The sequence below is a fragment of the Typopeltis vanoorti genome, chromosome 24 (genome assembly GCF_054136105.1).
Source record: "Typopeltis vanoorti isolate ZY-2024b chromosome 24, IOZ_Tvanoo_1.0, whole genome shotgun sequence".
NCBI classification, from domain to species: Eukaryota; Metazoa; Arthropoda; class Arachnida; order Uropygi; family Thelyphonidae; genus Typopeltis; species Typopeltis vanoorti.
The window spans coordinates 86,812,937-86,832,461 of NC_143572.1; the positions used below are offsets into that span (position 1 = coordinate 86,812,937).

The following is a 19,525-nucleotide window of genomic DNA, read 5'->3' on the forward strand; positions in this document are numbered from 1 at the left end:
ATTAGATATTGATTCACGTTGAAAAAGATTACGATTGCCCAGGTTACACCTGCATGATTGAATTAGTTTAGTTAAGTAATTATCAGTAGTTGTAACATATTTTTTAATGAATAAATCCTTTCTTGTCTACCTAATAACTTGCTTGATCTATGTTCTCAATGCACCACTCATAAAGTAGAACCTGTGCGAATTAAAAACTTTAGGGATAGCCACGACTGCAGTAAAATTGAGACACATCACTTTTGGTGAAATTTGGAATAGTGATTGTATGAATATTGAATATTGTGCCATTCTGAGTGTTTTCTCCCAGACGACGAAGCTTCTCTAGTCTAATAATTTTGGATGGCACAGTGTTAACAAATAAATTTTTCCAAAATTAGAAATGGGGTTAATACCAGAATTATAACAAAGGGATTAACATAATTTTGCATTGGCTCAGCCAGTAGAATAATTGGAGATTTAGTAAGATCTGATAAAAATGAATATAAGAAAAATTTTAAATTAACAAAATTAACATAACTTTACACTTTTCTATTTCCATTCTCATGATCCATTCTCCTCTTTTCTTATAAGAAACATATAATAACTATTAACTGTGTAGACAGTATCTCCTATGTTTGAGGATAAAGCAGTAAAGCAATAAGTTTTAATAATGGCAAACCGTGAGTAGACATATAAATACAAAATTAATAATGGCAAAACTCACGTAAAAAGATTATTTAATAGTATAATTTTCGTCTGTGTAATTTTCACAGGCGAAAATTATACCATTAAATAATCTTTTTATGTGAGTTTTTCCGTTATTAATTTTGTATTAAAGCAGTAAAGCAGTTCTGTATATTGGCTAAAAACTGGTATATTGGAGGCCTAAGGCAGCTTGAAAAAGTTCCATGTTTGCTGTCTGTAGAGCAAAGTTTCTGGATTATCTAAAAAAATAAATAAAAATTACTTAAATAATTTTTTTAAGATTCCGATCTTTGAGTTTCTTATTCGGCTTTGAAGTAATGTGGGATTTAATATCCCCTTAATTTAAATAAATAAAATTTATTTAAAAATCTGTAATCTATCACAGTACTATTATACTATAGGTTTATGATCCTTCATGGCTAGGATTGACATACACATAAGACTGAACCTGATGGTAGCATATCAGGTTCAGTCATCGATAAACTATCAAATTTGAAAAAATGCCTAGGTTTTAATTCACGTACTTTTTTTTTTACTAGATGTATTTCCTCTACATGTTTCACTGTTTATGTGGCTAACAGCATCATCAGGAGGTTGCTTAACATAAATAAAAACCAACAAAAATTAAACATTTTCAAAATAGCAGTTAATATCTATAAGTTGAAAAGACTGGAATGATAGTTTAATCACAAGTATCATTAGTCATGTTATGTGCAGTCTCTACATTGTTGTGTAAACTCTATATGTGATCCCTGATATAGGAGAGGTCTTTAATATTAAAGACCTCTATTTAAAATTAAATAGAGTTTTATTCAATGATTTTCATATATTTTGTTTGAAAACTTGTTGTTCGTATCAGGTTTTCACATCTGGAACCATTCTTCTATTTTTTCATGTGCACTGTATTCTTTTTACACAGTTTTCATTTACACGTTTTTTTCTGGAACCAATCTGCCATGTAAATGGAGAATTGGGTGTAGTTCAAACTTACTGCACCTGTTCTTTGCAAACTTGTATTTCTTTGCAACATGAAAATACATTGCCCACATAGCTAAGTCACTAGTATAAAAGTAAAAATTTTATTTTTTTTAATGTCTTATTCTACTTTTACAATTAACATGGCGACATGATAAAACTTTTTAACATGTAAGTTGCTTACTTCATACCAACTCTGAAGATCTTTTGAAAATGAAGAACCTATCAAAGAAATTGCAGGTTCATTTTCAAAGGGTTGTCTAGGCTGAAGGGATGAAAATAATAGATGGACCCAATTTTACTTTAATCATTTAATAAGATTATCTCTTATAAAATTTTCAAATTTTTATTTCATTCTCCACATTTAGCCATTTTTCAAACTTTAAGGCTTTTTTTAGAAGAAAGGCATCCATAATTGTGATTTTAAACATACATATATGAATGATATTCAACATAGATACTACAGGATACAATACATAATAGAGAACAGAGCTCTCAGAACACCTAAAACAGGTGGCTGCTATCTTGAAATAATTTTTCTGAAAATACAAATAAGATAGGAAAAATTACATGCTAAGCATTAAAATGATAGTAAAACATCAGAAATTGAACAATCTGGCCATAAGTTGTAATTAATTTTAAACTCTTTGAAACAATGAAAATTCTGTAGATCTACTGAATAAAAATGGCTGTCATAATTAATAAAATGTGGACGTGGGCATTTTTTCCATCTGAAGGATAAAAAACTTGCTTTCGTCAAAATCAAAAATTATGAGCTCCAGTCCCCCTAATGATTTCACTTTGAATGACCAGTACAACAAGAGAAAATCATTTTGAAGTTATATGGAGGTAAATGGAACATCATACAGAAAATGCAGTGTCTATATCTAAGATGTAAGGGTGCAGACCCTGTCTCCACTCTTATTCATAATCCATACAGATCACATCATTAAAGAAAGTGACATTCATCCTGCTATCAGAATCAAGTATATCAAACTTAGCTCTCTACTTTATACAGATGATGTACTCCTAAACACATCTTGGTCAAGTCTCAAGATTTCATTAACTAAATTGAATAACAGCTGTAAAATCTGAAGGTTTTTAATCCTGTCGGAACTGTGCCATTATAAACGATGGTGGGTTTAATCCTGTCGTAACTGCACCATTGTAAACAGGGGGCTATCTATTATCTTTATTATACTACTGGCTATTCTCTTTATCCTATTTATTTTTCTTTATGTCTCTATCTTATCTTTTATATATCTCTTTTTTCTCTATACATTAATTCTCTTTCCTTATCACTCTTCAATCTCGTATATATCTCCTTACGCTAAACTGCCTTCCGCACTTGCCTTCTTATTCTTCGAACACCAGAAAATGTATTTGTTTAAAAGCTGCACCACTGATATTCGTTTTCCATTAACAAGATGTGTAACATGCGTCCAGTAGTTTTCTATTTACCCTCAAATTACCCCCGATTAATTAATATCTCTGTAGTCGTGGTCTATTATCTATCCTTTACTATTCTTTCTCCTGGATTCCCGCTAATAGGCTCTAATATTTTTTCGGAACAGTGCATCAAATAATTAAGAATCAGGTGACACTTATTTAATGTTTAAACAACAAACTTTTAATTCACATAAGACAAATTTACACTGCATTTGCAATAATAGAAAAAAACATCTCAACTCTGCATAAATAAATTAGTTAAGTTCCTGCACTTTACTCACACAAATCATATCACATATTTAACTAATTTTCTTAATATATCATAAATCGTTTATACTAAGCAATGGTACTTATTACTTAATTGTTAACTCTTATTCATCAAACACATAAACAATATCTTTTACACACAATTGCTCTTTCCTTTCTATGCTGGGAATATTCTTTAGGTAAGTTTCACCAATTCAGCAAACAGTTACACTATGACTTATTTCAACTACAAATTCCTGACAATTAATTAATCTTCAACTGTTAAATATGCCTATTTAGATCAGCCTCTGCTTTACAGTCCACTAATAAAAGTTCTCTTAAAAGCTTAAGAAAATTTAACAAATGGGTCAACTCACTTTATAGCTGCTACCCACTGTGCACTTGACTTTGAATTGGACTTCTGTTCCCTTTATTTCCGTGTCAGGTTTTTTTCTCTCCCTCTTTATGCCGACGATAGATTTATTTGACGCTTCTGGGGTGCTGTACTTGCCGCACTTCGGACGAAGATTATCGGCTTGTGGTATGCTTGCATGCGCGTTGGACTAACGGAGCAATTTCTTCCCTCTGGTTAACAGCTCCCGGCAAAGACTCGTCAACTTGTCATCAAATATCTGCTTTGCTTGGTGGATCGGCTCCTCGTCATCTTTCTTTTAGATCTCTGGCATGATTTCTCCTGAAGTTGCAATACCGATGACATACATCTGTCGGATAACTGCCGCCGACTTCTAGACGACCTCTGGATCACTGACGAAAATTTCTGGAACCGATGATGTGATCTTTTTGCCAATGCCTTTTATTCGGTCACTTGCGAATCTTTCTTTGCACAGAGATATGTGACTCCCGAACATTTCGGTGAAATCTCTTGATCCTTTTCTCAGACTGACCCTTCCTTTGTTTTTCTCCTAAATCCTATTCGTTCTGGCAGCGGACATTCGTTTGAAGCTTTTGTCAGTCCACCTAGCACTGACCTTGAGCGTTTCCATGTAGAACACACACAAAATTTGACGTCTTTACAAAGAACTAAAAATATACTGTTTACTAGTGGCAAGGTATTGCCTTAATACTACACCTTCTAGAATATTCCCTTATTTGGCAGAGAGCATATACAATTCCCATTGGGATTATTTACAAGTTACAATTCTTACTGGGCTTGACCTTGGTAAAATTTATGTAAAAATATTTAGACTTTTTGGAGCTACATAAATATATTTACACAGCTATAACAAATTTTCTATGAAAATCAGCAATAAAAAAACAAAATTATAAAAATAAGTAAGAACATGGAATATTTTAACTGCATTTTCAATGGAGAACCCCTCTAGAACAAGTAAACTATTTCAGCTATTTAGGCACAGTTTTTAGTGAATGTGAAAAACTGATATGGCAGTACACAATAGAATAAACAAAACTAGTAAGACGAAGAGCAAGATGAATAAATCTATATGGAATAACAGAGAAATTAATCAAAATATTAAACTATTAGTATACAAGACAGTGTTCATTCCAATTCTGACTTATGGATCTAAGAGTTGGGATATCAATAGTATAATGAAGTCAATCAGAGACTCAAGACCACGGATATGAGAGTTCTGAGAAAAATTAAGGAAATTAGCAGATGGCATAGCAGAATCATATATTAAAAATGAAAATATTAGGAAGGAACTTGGCATTGTAAGCAGAGCTCTGAGGTGATACATATGGTAACTTCAGAAGTCTCATAGAAGACGGAGATGTGACAATATTGGACTGCTGACAAGTTATTGATAGACTAATTTGGACGAAAACTGGTGATAGGAAGTTAGTAATAATATAAATGATGTGGCACTGTCATAGTATCTTGTACACTCCTTGAGGATACATATTAGGAAATTTATGAAAATGGTGATGATGGTAGATATTGTACAGTATAGAAGGGATCCTCGCTCAGTGAGTCCTTGACTCTTTAGAGGAGCCTACCTAATAATAATAATAAAGTTAAACACTGGAAAATCCATTTATTATATGAGGATATGATGATTCTGAACTGGAAATGTCTCTCTCTCTAAAGCCTATATAGTTGCTAACAAAGATACCCTTTTATTGAAAAGACCTTTCTGATTCCATCCAGGATGCAAAATATCTCTGTTGGGGCTTTTCACTTTAGGTTTGAGGTAGTTTGTCTCATATGCTGGTTTTGTTGGATGAAACCCCATTCACCTCCATATAGACAAACTCATAAGTTTGACACTCTATATGAGTGTCATAATACTCTGACATATTTCTATGTGCAATTGCAAACTACTATTGTAACCTGTCTGTCAGTGTGTGCATGCATGCATGCAGCTATATTGTATTATTTTTGATATATAATATAATATAAAGCAATTTTAGACAGAAGAAAGATTGTGTTAATCCACTGAACTCAGACCACACTTGAATTTTTAAATTTTGGTTTGACATTTATGTATCATATTTTACTATTCTTCATGTAATTTTTTTAATGTATCTAACATTTATGTAATTTTTTTTATATATAGATTTAGGATTATTTTCTACTAAAACTTTAGTGGAAGCTAATCCAGATCATACAATTGAAGTAAGAACTCAGGTAAGCTAAATCTTGCTTTTTTGGTATAACTCTTTAGATGTATATGCATATTAAAAGTTGATTATTGAAAATTTCATCCCAATATTGAGACCTAATTTCATTTGAAAGTTCATAAATCGTAATAAGTTATATTTGATCAGCGTGTAGAGAAAGCAGGCAGTAAAGATTATTATTTATTCTTTTTTTTTTTTTTTTTTTCAGTACAGTAAGTTCGAGCAGGCTGTGAAATTCAAGAATGTGTATGCAAAGATGTCACTTTGACTTTTATTGAATATCTTACCAAACACAATGCCTACTTATCAAACTGATGAAGACAAAGTAGTAAAAGATAACTTAGTGCATGAAATAAGTAGAATTTTCCAGAGACATTGACAAAACTCAACAACCTATCATACATGTTTTCACCATTTAATGATAAATAATGTTGATCCAGACCGAATAATAATGGATTATATGAACAATTGTCAGACAAATGCTATTGCTCATAAGATTGCGTTTATCTATTAACATATTTCTGTATATGCTATGATTACTATATAACACTGATGCCGTGGGGGACCCATATAACTCAGTATAAGTGGCATGTGCTGTTCACGGTGCTAGACTTAGCTGAAGAGAGGAGCATCGTAAGTTCTATTCTTGGCACTGATTAGAGGAATTTTACTAAACCTTTGTTTTCAACCAGTTCTTGGGTTAGTCAATCTCTGGCACAGGCAAGTGGGTTTTTTTCTCCCTGAAACCCAGGTTTTTTTGTCCTGTAAAGTCAAGAATATCGACCCAAACTATTTTTAGACAGTAAAAACATAGTGTTAGGATTAGGGACCACGAGATGGCAGCACTTTTCAGCCACCTCTCTTGGCCGAAGGCCATGTATAATTAGTGACAGTCTTGGGTCAGTTATCTCTGATTGGCTACCAGTGGAAATCGAACTGCCCCCTCCCCTCCAGTCTCCAAAAGTTAGATAGGGCTTAAACGGCCTTGCCTATTCCCTATACAGGAGATACAGGAGCAGGCAAGCAGCATTTGGCTCTGCCAAGAAAAGATAATAGCTATCTTGTCTTTTTGCAACAAAACACATAATTCACTTGGCAGAATGATGATAATAATAAGTAATAATTGCACAGCTGCTGTTATAGAGAACTAAATCATATTAAGTATACCTATCTGTCATAATTTTTGTGCCATATACCAATTAACTGCCACACTATTGTACAACCAATAGTCTACATGTTGACTATTAGTTTTACATGGATCATGGGATTACTAAGCCAACAGCTATTGTGCTCAGTGATATGCAGTTTGTCTTTAAAAATTAAAGAAATATAAAGTTTTATAAGAGTAGTCCTTAAAATAAGACCTTCATTATACTTAAGACAAACATTGGCTGTGAAAAATATTTGTGTACCATATATAAGGGGCAATTCCCAGAGGACATCACTTCCAGACATTTAGTTTTTAAAAAAAGTACAATAGTACAAAGAAGATCAATTATTGTACGATGAATACTGACCCAACTTCTGACAGTGCAAATATCATTTGCACTGTCAGAAGCTGGCTCCTTTTTTTGGTAAGAAGCATCGCAAGCCTGAACCAGCTACCTTTTGCATTATCATATGAACATGAAGTCATATGGAGGGACGCTTGGCTTATCAATAAAGTAGCTTTGGACATGTGTACCTATATGAAGAGATTTTTGAGTCTCTCCATTGTTTTGACTTAAATTGAAGCAACAGATTGTAAATCTAGATATGGAGGAGGATTATGATGTTGGATGGGGTGAATTAGCATTTGTTTGTACATTCACACATTCCTTTTTGTGTAGTTTACACATAAACCTTTTCTTGTGCCTGCCTTGAGCAGTTGGCCAGTACTGCATGTTTTTTCCACTGTCAGAAGTTGACAAGCCTGTTAAACGTAAGATTTTAAGATCAACTAGTCATTCCATCTTGTTTGAAAAACTAGATATGAGTTGATCATTCCAAGATTTATTATTATGTATTATTATTGGTAATAGGTGGTTTTATCACTGTGTAGTGTAGTCATGATTGTTTTGAATTTAAGGCCATGAGTCCAATGTATCATATCTCTGAATTGCATGTTTTTTGGCTCATATAACTATTTCAGCAGGGTGAAAAACTCAAGTTTCCACTGAGGAAAATCCAGCTACCCAATATGGGCAGTCTTACTTTCAGTTGAAAAGCCTCTATAAAAGTTCTTTGCATCCCACACCAGATTTAACAGGTCTTTCCAATTAGGCCTATTGGATTATGCAGTGCATTATATTTTTTGCATTATTATATTTGAGCATTTCTAGTTGAATATACAATGTATTTCATCACTTGTCTGTGACAATTTCTTTAGCCTTTTTTTTTTCTCAAGTATAGTAGCATCTTGCTCAAGACACTCAGTAGAAAAAGCCTCTATAAAAGTTCTTTGCATCCCACACTGTATTTAAACCTAGATCTTTCCATTTGGGCCTTTTGGATTATGCAGTGCATTATATCTTTTTTGCATTATTATATTTGAGCATTTTTAGGTTGAATATACAATGTATTTCATCACATCTCTTGACTAGAACTGGGCACATTTTTCATCAAGGTTTTCTCCGTGACAATTTCTTTAGCCTTTTTTTTTAATTAATTTATTTATTATTATTTTTTTTTTTTAAGTATACTAGTATCTTGCTCAAGACACTCAATAGAAAATGCTTCTATTATCAATTCCCTATTTTATTGATTAGTACACTGAGAGCTGTATTGCAAGCCATATAGTGTTTCCACCCAATCAACAGACTGGGAATATGAATTTCACTGACCTCTGTGTGGCCACTTCCCTTCTTATTAGTGGAACAGTTCCATGTTTGATCTCTAGAGCAGTTTCCAGATTATTTAAAGATTTTTACCGTTTGTGAGTGAGATCACTTAAAAAAATAGTAATTAAAATAAATAAATAAAAGAAAGCAAATACCACAACAGCACTCCCACACCCAGTATCCTGAATGTGGTTTTAATTTGAACATCTGGATAATCTGGTATCCATTCCCTGCTTATTGGATGCCTGAAGTGGCTTGAAAGTTCCATGTTTGACCTTTAGAGCAGGTTTTCTTGATGTAAAAAAAATTAAAATATCAGAAAATATATAATATTAATATGGTATAAATGTACTATTTAAACAGAATGGGCGAGGAAAGATTAGCAAAACAAGTGTTCTCTACCAGGTTGGCAGAAAAAAAGACCCAGAGGAAGACCAAGATATAGATGGATTGATATGGTACAAAGTGCCTGAGACAATAGAAATATAAGACCTGATAATGTTGGAGTCTTGACAAGTAACAGACTGATTTGGAGGAAAATTGTAGATAGGAAGTTAGTAATTAGATAAATGTACTATAGGTTTATAGAAAAACCTTTTGTGTGTGGAAGCTTCATAAAATCTGTTTTATCACGTTACTTTTCTAAGTTTGCTGTAGTTTAAGTGTTAATAAGGAATATGCCTATGGGAATGGGATAATGTCATGAATTTTTATACATTGCAGTCCCACAGTTTGTTTTTGAATTTAATTAACTGTCATAGCTTTAATACTGTACATGTTTTCTGAGTAGGTTTAGTGATATATGTTTCCTTTAATTGATTTACAGACCTAATGAACTGGTCTCTTCACTTGGTGTTCTCAAGGACTACAATATGCAGATGTTCAAAAAAAAAATCAATAGATATTATTTTATTATTATTAATACAGACCTCCAGATAGTCAGGGACTCATCGAGGGAGGCCACGTACTACACGCACCAGCTGTCATACTGCTTGCACATACAACACCCAATGCCAATCCATTCCAATTGCCCACCATTCTATGAGAGAAAGATCTAGATCTAGCATCATTCATTCTCAGCTTCCAAGGATGCCCTCTTGTCCTTTCCCCTCCATAAAATAAAAAATTCCATCAACTGAAATCCTGTATGGCCATTTCAGAAGTTTGTAAGTCTCAATGATATCACCCCTCTTTCTCCTGTTTGCTAATGTTTGCCGTCTACAAATTCTCAATCCATCTTCATAATCAGTATTTCACAATCATTTTTAACACTCTTCTTTGCACTCGCTCCACTGTATCAGAATTAAAATAGAAACCAGGAGACCAGACCCTATGCACAGTAGTCTGAGTGGTGCCTTATCAATGCCTTGTATAGAGGCAAAATGACATCCTTATCATTACGAATCGAAGTTTGTTTCAGTATTGCAATTATCTTTTGAGTTGCATTTGCAATCTCTGCTATGTGGTCCCTGAATTTCAGTTTGCTATCTACTAACACTCCAAGATTCCTACCCTGATCAGTTTCTTCTAGCATCATCATCATGCCAAAAAAGATATTTTTTTCTCTTTCCATCTATAATCATCACACATGCCATTTCTGTTTTTTTTTTTTTTTTTTTTTTTTTTTTTTTTTTTTTTTTTTTTTCAACTCACATCTGTTAATGTTCTTTAAAACTAAAACCTAGAAATGTTTCTAATCTGCATGTTTCAAATTTCAAAGAGCGAATATTTAATTTTCTAACTCTGCATTCATGTATTTGAGTTTAAATATTCGAATCATTACATGTGTTTAATTCTTTTATTGGGCTCTTTTCACTCCATTAAATGTTAACAAGTTCCTAATTCACCATATTCCACTGACCTTGCATATCACCTATTTTGAATACATGCAGGCAATTAATTTTGCAAAATTATAGAGCCTAATAGGTTTCAGTTTAGCAGTGTTGATAACATTTAACACAGACATTAGACATCTGTCACCATTTTATAGCCAAATAAAATTTTAACATTTTATCAGAGAGTTTATGTTTATGTGTTCAACAAACCTTTGTCATAGGAGTTGCCTTATCTTGAACTACTTAAAAGAAATAAACTCTTGCCAGGAGACTGTATAAATCTTTTTTTACTCTCAATCTTCCAAACCACTGTCACTGGGACCTTGCTGCCATGTTTGCAATGCAGTGCGACCCTTGCATCCAGTTAGAGGGATCCTGTTTGTCTCACTCCACTAGCCAATTGATCCTGGTCTGTCTTGTAGAAACAGAGACCAAAGTAGTGTGGAGTCACTACTGCAGGGATCAATGGTGTTGTACTAAATCCCCTTCCCCATGGTCTGGGGACAGGGCCCATGACTTTCTGTAGTTCTGGTATAGCATCTGAGTGTAGCTTTGCCATTTTTGTCTCTGTGGTGGTGGGGAGCTTGCTGAATCAAACTCCCATTGGGAATGAGTAGTTTTCATCCTCAGGTTTATCAGGGAACTCTCAACAAGCACCAGTCATGTCCAGAAACCATTGAAACATAAAACGAAAACAAAAAAACATTGGAGGCAGCACTAAACATACCATTCTTTTTAATACTATACTATACTCAACCAAAGAATGACCATTCAAGAAAATGCCACCCTTCTTCATCCAAAAGGGTTTGGATGGTTTGCAGGATCCCCCAAATCAGTGAAGAAAGTTTGTTCACAGGACATTCTTATAGAAACAACAAAAGAGACACAATCATAGCATCTCTTTGCACAACATCCTTCAAGGGAATGCCACTCATTGTTACACCCACCAAAACTCTGGGCTGTTGAGGAGTAGCATCAGAGTGGGACCTTCTTGATGTCTCAGATGAAGAGATTTGCTCCCAAATGAAAGATCAAAGAGTGACTTGCAGCCATGAGAAGAATACTCATACATAGAGATGGCCAAAACACTAAAATGTCCTTAATTGCAAGGGAGATCATCCGGCATACTGAGCTGAACATCCCATACTAGGAGGCGAAGAAGCAGTTAAAAAAAAAATAATAATAATAATAATCAACCATTCAGTGTTATGCTGGGAAATCAATTGTAAAGAAAGTACAGCACATAAAAGAAAAAAAATCAGTCAATGCAGTTAGCTGAGTGGCTATGCACCTCGCAACCATATGCCTGGGAAAGGAGTCTCCTGGGTTCGATTCCTGTTACTGACGTTAAGGAGCTTAGGGTCTTTCTCAGACATAGCCAAGTTAGCCGGTCTTGGGTGTGGACTGCAGGGTTTTTCTCCCCAGCTTATCTGAGGTTTTTCATCCAGCAAGCAGGCAAGCCAGCATTGAGAACTCAACACCTCTACAGACAGAGGGTACACTGGGAGTCATAGAGCTAACCACCTTATCCTTGTGTACAGTTATGGTTAAATGATTAGAAAAACCCTTGACACTGCAAGGTAAAAGAGGAGGAAAAGGAAGAAAAAAAATCAATATGCATTCACTCCTGACGACATGTCAGAAATGGTTCTACTACAATGAGAACCCACTAATTAAAAAAAAATTGATGGCATGGATTCCTCCATTTCTCCACAAGAACATAAACCAATAAGTATACCAAGTGTCCTGGAAGGAGTCTAATTTGGACAGGATGGCCTGCCTGCAAAAGAGTCACCATTCTTGTGGGCAACCATACTTCTTTCCTGCAACTCTCACTTAAAACACAGAGAGAGGTAGTTGCCATCCAACTCTCAGACAGATCCTTATAATAGTATGCTGCATCTACTTACCTCCTACTGCAGATATCTCTCAGGATGACCTTGATGACATTATATTGCAGTTACTTTTAATAGGGGATTTAAATGGACAACACTTTTTGGGGTAGTGCTTGTACTGAAATATGAGGAAGAGTCATTGAATGTATGCTTGACAACAACCTCTTGCTCTTAAACACAGGAAGCAGCACCTTCTTCCATGTGCCTACCTGCCATCAACTTAACAGTCTGCTAACCCTCCCTTTTCCCCACTCTTTAAATGGGAAACTGATCGGAACTTATTTAGAAGTGATTTTTGCCCTGTGATATTCATATTTTTACATCATAGATATCATGATGGAAAATTGAGTATGCACATCTTCTTTGTATTATCATAATTTGATTCTGTGATGGTCAGTTCATCCAATATTAACAGTGCAGTAGTGAACCACATGACAAAGTGCATTAGCCAAGCTGCAGCAACTGCTGTAATTCCTAAAACATCTAGTCAGTTTAATTCAGTTCTTCTACAAAAACCCACAACAACAACAAACCGCATCACTTTCAAACATACTCAAGTCTGAGCAAGACACATCCATCATCAAAGCCAAAAGAAATTCTGGACAGTTCATTGTCCAAAAATCCAAAGTAGTAAAATGAACAAATTCTCTTTTCTTTGAGCAGTACTGAAGAATACATTAGACTGTTCACAAAAGTAGAAATAAAAGCTGCTTTGCTTAAATGCTGCCTAACTGCTGTTGGACTAGATAATACCATTATGAAATGATCAAACATCTGTCACCAGCTGCCAAGAATTGACTATTGTACCTTTCAACGGAATTTTCTGTGAGAACATTTTTCTGGATACCTAGAAAAAGGTGATCATTATTCCCTTTCCCAAGTCAGAGAAGCCAGAAAATCTCCAAATAATTACCGTCCAGTTGCTCTGACCAGCTGCTTGTGCAAGATTCTGTAAAAAAAAAAAAATTAACTCTCATGTTTTATGGTTTCTGGAGAGATACATACTTTTTTTTCCAGAACACAATCTGGCTTCTGCAAATATCATTCAACAACTGATCGTATAATCTAGCTGGAAGCATCCATTAGAGATGACTTCCTGAAATGTGAGCACTTAGTATCGGTTTTCTTTGATATAGAAAAAGCATATGACAATACTTGGAGATTTGGAATATTAAAAGACAGGACCGCTCTCTCCTGATTGTATACCCAACAGGGAGGAGCCTCATAGGGTTCAGTTTTAAATGTCACACTTTTTTGCAGTCAAGGTTAACTCAATAATTAAACTTCCTCAAACTGTAAGTAATGTCCTCTGTGTGGAAGACTTTACCATCTTCTGTTCATATAATGTGAGGGTTATAGAAAGACAGCTGCAACAAGCCATTGAACATCTTTCAAAATGGGTGCTAGCAAATGAGTTCAGATTTTCACATCATAAGATAGTTTGTGCGCACTTTTGCCACAGACATGTTCTTTATCCTGATCCAGAACTCCAACTAGGACAAATAATAAATCCAGTTGCACCATAAGCCAAGTTCTTGGGACCATTCCACATGGCCAACTATTTTCTGACCATGGTGGGAGATGTATAACATCCACTGGACTGCAATATGACCCTTTGGTTTTCGAATAACAACTCTTACATGCTCTAGATATTTCCTTTTCTTTCTGCAGGCTGCCCAAATTTTTCACCCCTTGTCTACCCACAGCACTTTGAAACTCATCAGTACTCTGATTTTGTGCTTATTTTCACTGACAGTTCAAAATCAGAGGCAACTTAATATCTGCTGAGAACCTATTGGAATGTAATAACTTTACTGTGCCATAGAGCACTGCTCAGCAGTAAATTCATACATTGCACTGCTACCAAAGTTGCATAATATATTTAGATTTGCAAGGTTCTGTATTCTGAACAAATCTGAAAACAAACCCCAACTCAACATCACCAGAGTTAAAGATCGGTACTATCAACGTAAGAAGCCTGAATGGCAAAGAAATGGAGCTAGCTGAGGAATTAGATAAGTACCAGATCGACATAATAGGGGTGACTGAAACAAAAAAGACCAAAACTGGTGAGATCTTTCTGAGCAATAAATACAAAATGTTATATTCAGGCAATGACAATCAAGGAAAAGAAGGAGTAGCCATAGTATTCAACACAAAATACGAGGCTAATCTTCTTGAATGGCAGTCAGTCTCAAGTAGAGTAATGTGGGCAAATATGAGAATGGGGAACTGGACAATGAGACTTATTTGTGCCTATGGTCCCACAGAAGGTTCTACTAAGGTAGAAGTGGAGGAATTTTTTGAGGCTTTAGAAAAAGCAACTGACACAATGAAAAAGGAAAAGTTGGTCCTTGTTGGGGATCTAAATAGTAGAGTAGGAAATGATTGTGAGACATACAAAAATATTTTGGGAAAATTTGGAGAAAAGAGCAAAGCTAATAATAATGGCAAATATCTGTTGGATTTCTGCTCAGGACATGGACTGGTTATTACTAACACCATGTTCCAACATAAAAATGTGCACAAATTCACATGGAGAGAAAAGACAAGGAATAAGAAAAGTCTCATTGACTATGTTATTGTTGATAGTGATGTTTTCTCCCTGGTGCAGGACACCAGAGTGTACAGAGGATTTGAAATTGGAAGTGATCACTATTTAGTCTTGAGCAGGATAAAATTGAATTTCATATTGAAAAGAATAACATGTAAGAAAGTTTTAAAGCGAATAAAAGTTGAGCAGCTCTCAGATGTGAACTGTAGACTAAAATACAGAAATATTATTGAAAAGAAAATGAAAGAGTTTGAGAACAGGAATCAAACCTTGGAGATTCAGTGGCAAACTCTGAAGGAAACATTGATTAATTCTGCCAGAGAGGCATGTGGTGAGGTTGTGTGCAAGGATAAAAAAATCCGAACTCCCTGGTGGACACAGGAAGTTAAAGAGGCAGTGAAGGAAAAGAAGAAAGCATATCAAAAGTTCCTGGCAAATAAGTCAGCTTTTACTCTTACAGAATACAGAGACAAATGTAAGAAAGCTAAACAGTGTGTAAAACTAGCTAAACAAAAGTCATGGGAGGACTTTGGCAAGAATATAGAAAATAAATATCAAGAAGGTGGCAAAATATTCTGGAGGTTGTTGAAGAAGCTTAGGAATGGAGGAAAGAGTGCTGTAAAAGGAATTAGAGATGATAAAGGTGAAATGAAAACAGGAGAAAAAGATATCCTTGAAGTATGGAGTAATTACTTTGAAAAACTGCTAAATGAAACAAGCAGTGATGACAGCACAGTGATAAAAAACACTGACCAGGCATGCAGTCAGGAATACATATCCATACTTGAAGTAGAAAAAGCCATCAAAGGCCTGAAATGTGGAAAAGCAGCAGGAGTAGATGATATTCGACCAGAAATGCTGAAGTACGGTGGTATAAGAGTCTTACAGTGGCTGCACTGCATAGTTCAGAAAGCCTGGACAGAGGGACGAATTCCCGATGATTGGAGTAGAGCTCTCATAGTACCCATATATAAAAAGGGAAATAAAACTGAATGTGAGAATTACAGAGGTATTTCCCTACTGAGTGTTCCTGGCAAGATCTATGCAAGTATACTTGAGAAACGGTTGAGAAGAATTGTGGAAGAAAAGCTTGGTGAAGAACAAGCTGGATTCAGGCCAAATAGAGGCTGTCAGGATCAGATCTTCACTTTACGACAAATAGTCGAGAAAGCATGGGAATATAACAAAGATCTGTATTTAAGTTTTGTTGATTTGGAAAAGGCATATGACAAGGTGCCAAGAGAGAAGCTATTCAATACGCTGCAGTTATATGGTGTCAATGGGGCATTATATCAAGCAATACTTAGTCTTTATTTGAGTTGTGAGTCAGCAGTTAGAATTGAAGGAAGTACAGGAAGATGGTTTAATGTTAAATCTGGTGTGAGACAAGGATGTACATTATCCCCTCTGTTATTCATTATCTATATGGATCACATTATGAAGGAATGTGGTATTAAACCTGATATCAAAATTGGAGATGTTAATGTCAGCTCTTTGCTTTATGCGGATGATGTTATACTTCTAAATAAATCCGCTACAAGTCTGCAAGATTCTCTGACTAAATTGAATAGCTGTTGTAATAGATATGGTATTAAGGTCAGCAATAAAAAGACAAAGACAATGAAAATAGGCAGAATCATTGAAAATGTCAACTGTGTTGTGAATGGAGAACCTGTGGAACAAGTAAAACATTTCAGCTACTTAGGCACAATTTTTACTGAAGATGGTAAACTAAATATAGAAATAGAAAACAGAATCAGCAAAGCTGGTATCGTGGGAAGTCAATTGAATAAATTCATATGGAATAAGAAAGAAATTAGTCGGAACACTAAATTAGCTGTATACAAGACTGTGTTCAAACCAATTTTAACTTATGGATCTGAGAGCTGGGTCAGAAGTAAAACACTTGACCAGAGACTAGAGACCGCAGATATGAGAGTCCTGAGAAAGATTAGAGGCGTGAACAGATGGCATCAATGGCAATATCATATTAAAAATGAGGATATTAGGAAAGAACTTGACATTGTCAGCATCCAGGAATGCATTAGCAGAGCTAATCTCAGATGGTATGGTCACTTAAATAGAATGGGAGAGGAAAGATTAGCAAAACAAGTGTTCTCTGCCAGGTTGGCAGGAAAACGACCCAGAGGAAGACCAAGATATAGGTGGATTGATACGGTACAAAGTGCCTTAGACGATAGAAATATAAGATCTGATAATGTTGGAGTCTTGACAAGTAACAGACTGATTTGGAGGAAAATTGTAGATAGGAAGTTAGTAATGATGTAATTTTTTCATGTAGTACTGTCATATCCTGTACACCCCTTGAGGGTACATGGCAGGAATTTGATGATGATGATGATGAGGTTCTGTATTGGCAATGAGATGTCTAGAGCTGCAGAAACATCCAGGCTCTCTCAAATCCAATATGTTATGGGTGCTATACTTGGATGTACATTTAGGTTGGATTCCAAGCCACATTGACATTAAGGGAAATGATGCTACAAATACTGTTAGATCATCTCATTTCTCAAGCTTCCATCATCTACTTGTCCCATACATTAATTATCACCTGATCATTAGTCCGAAGCTTTTATCCCAGTGGTACTTATCTTTGAATAGAGAGAGAGAGAGATATGGTTTTGACTTGGAAAATGAATAGACATGCAGGAGTATCAAAGAGACGGGAACTTATGTGGAATTATAAAGCAGGTGATTATAATAGCCTTAGACGTCAACTTCAGGAAGTTTCATGGAGGGAGGAATTGGAAGGCCTCCCGGGATATCATTAGTGCGTGGGAAATTGTGAAAGAATATTTGTTAGCAGCAATGATAAGTTGTATGTCACGAGTGAAGAAGAGAACACTGGAGCAAAGTGGATGACAAACAATATTAAACAGGAATTGCATGCGAAAAAGAGGCTATGGAAGAGATATAAGGAGAAAGATGCATGAAAAATAGAAGACACAGGCCAGAAGAGTGACTAGTGTGGTAAGGAAAGTGAAACTGTAATGTAAGAGGAGATTGGCCCTAAGATCCAAAGAAAATCCTAGAGAATTTTTTAGCTATGTGGCCAGGAGGAGGAGAAATGACTGTGGAAGAAAGATATTGTGGGATAAAAATGGGAATAGAGTGACTGATGCAGAGGACATAGTGGAATTGTTCAATGAACACTTTATTGGAGTATTTCATCCTAGAGGAGTCAGTTTTAATGCTAGAGGGATAGGACTGGTTCGAGGTCTGGAGGTACAGAAGGAGAGTGTGTTTCAGATACTGAGTACTCTGGATGTCGGTAAAGTTTTGGGACTGGATGGTATTTCACGATGAGTTTTGAGAAAATGTGCTAGGGAACTGACAGTGCCTTTAACCTGGCTTTTCAATGAAAGTCTGGCTGCAGGAAAGGTGCCCAGGGAATGGAAGGAAGGTAAGATAGTGCCATTGCATAAGGGTGGTAACAGACTGGAAGTGTGTAATTATAGGTCAGTCTGTGTGTCATCAGTAGTCGTTAAGATCTTGGAGAAAGTAGTGAGGGACCGTATACAGCATTGGGCAGATGAGGGTAATGTTATCTGTGACAGTCAACATGGATTTGTGAAAGGGCACTCTTGTTTTAGCAATATGCTAGCCTTTTATAATAAAGTTACAAGAACATTAGATGAGGGAAAGGCATATATCAATTTTCTTAGACTTAGAGAAGGCATTTGACAATGTGCCACATGATAAGCTGATATTTAAGTTGCAGCACATGGGTCTGGATGTCAGATTGGTCAACTGGATTCAGGATTGGCTGTCTGATAGGTATCAGAGAGTTGTGTATGATGGAACAGTTTCAAGGAGGCAGAGGGTTACAAGTGGGGTCCCACAGGGCTCAGTACTAGGACATATATTGTTTAACCTTTATATCAATAACATTGCCATTGGATTGCAAGGGGATATTCAGTTGTTTGCGGATGATGCAAAGCTAGGAAGGATTATTAGTAATAGTGCAGATGTGGTAGCCCTGCAAGAAGATTTGAATAAGCTAGATAGATGGGCAAATGAATGGGGGGTGTCAGTTTAATGCAGCAAAATGCAAGGTCTTGAGGTTTGGGAAACATTGATGGGATAATGCATTCTGTATGGGAGGAGTTATACTGGAGGAAGTAGGGGAGACAAGAGATCTGGGGTTGATCATTGATAGAAACCTGAAATTTAGTGGGCATATTGCAAAGGTGGTGAAGGTAACACACAGGATTGCTGCAATTATGAGAAGGACACTGACCTGCCAGTGATGAAAGGGTTATCATTCCATTGTATAAGTCTCTGATCAGACCACACTTGGACTATTGTTCTCAGATTTGGTCCCCAGGATTTGAAGGGGATAAATTAACTGTGGAAAGGATACAAAGATGGTTTCAGGACTGTTCAAGGATAGTTATGAGGATCGGCTGAGGGAGTGTGGACTGCAGAGTTTGGTGGTAGAAG

General features: G+C 35.7%; 1 protein-coding gene across 2 annotated transcripts in view; it reads left to right on the plus strand.

Annotated features, from left to right (window-relative positions):
- The window catches only part of Utx (Utx histone demethylase), an 802,237-nt gene that overhangs the window by 679,672 nt on the left and 103,040 nt on the right, over positions 1-19,525 (plus strand). For both annotated transcript variants that reach the window (XM_090413874.1, XM_090413875.1), the window contains one exon: positions 5,895-5,965. In XM_090413874.1, the coding sequence (XP_090270000.1) occupies positions 5,895-5,965 (71 nt within the window). The remainder of the gene's footprint in view (positions 1-5,894; positions 5,966-19,525) is intronic.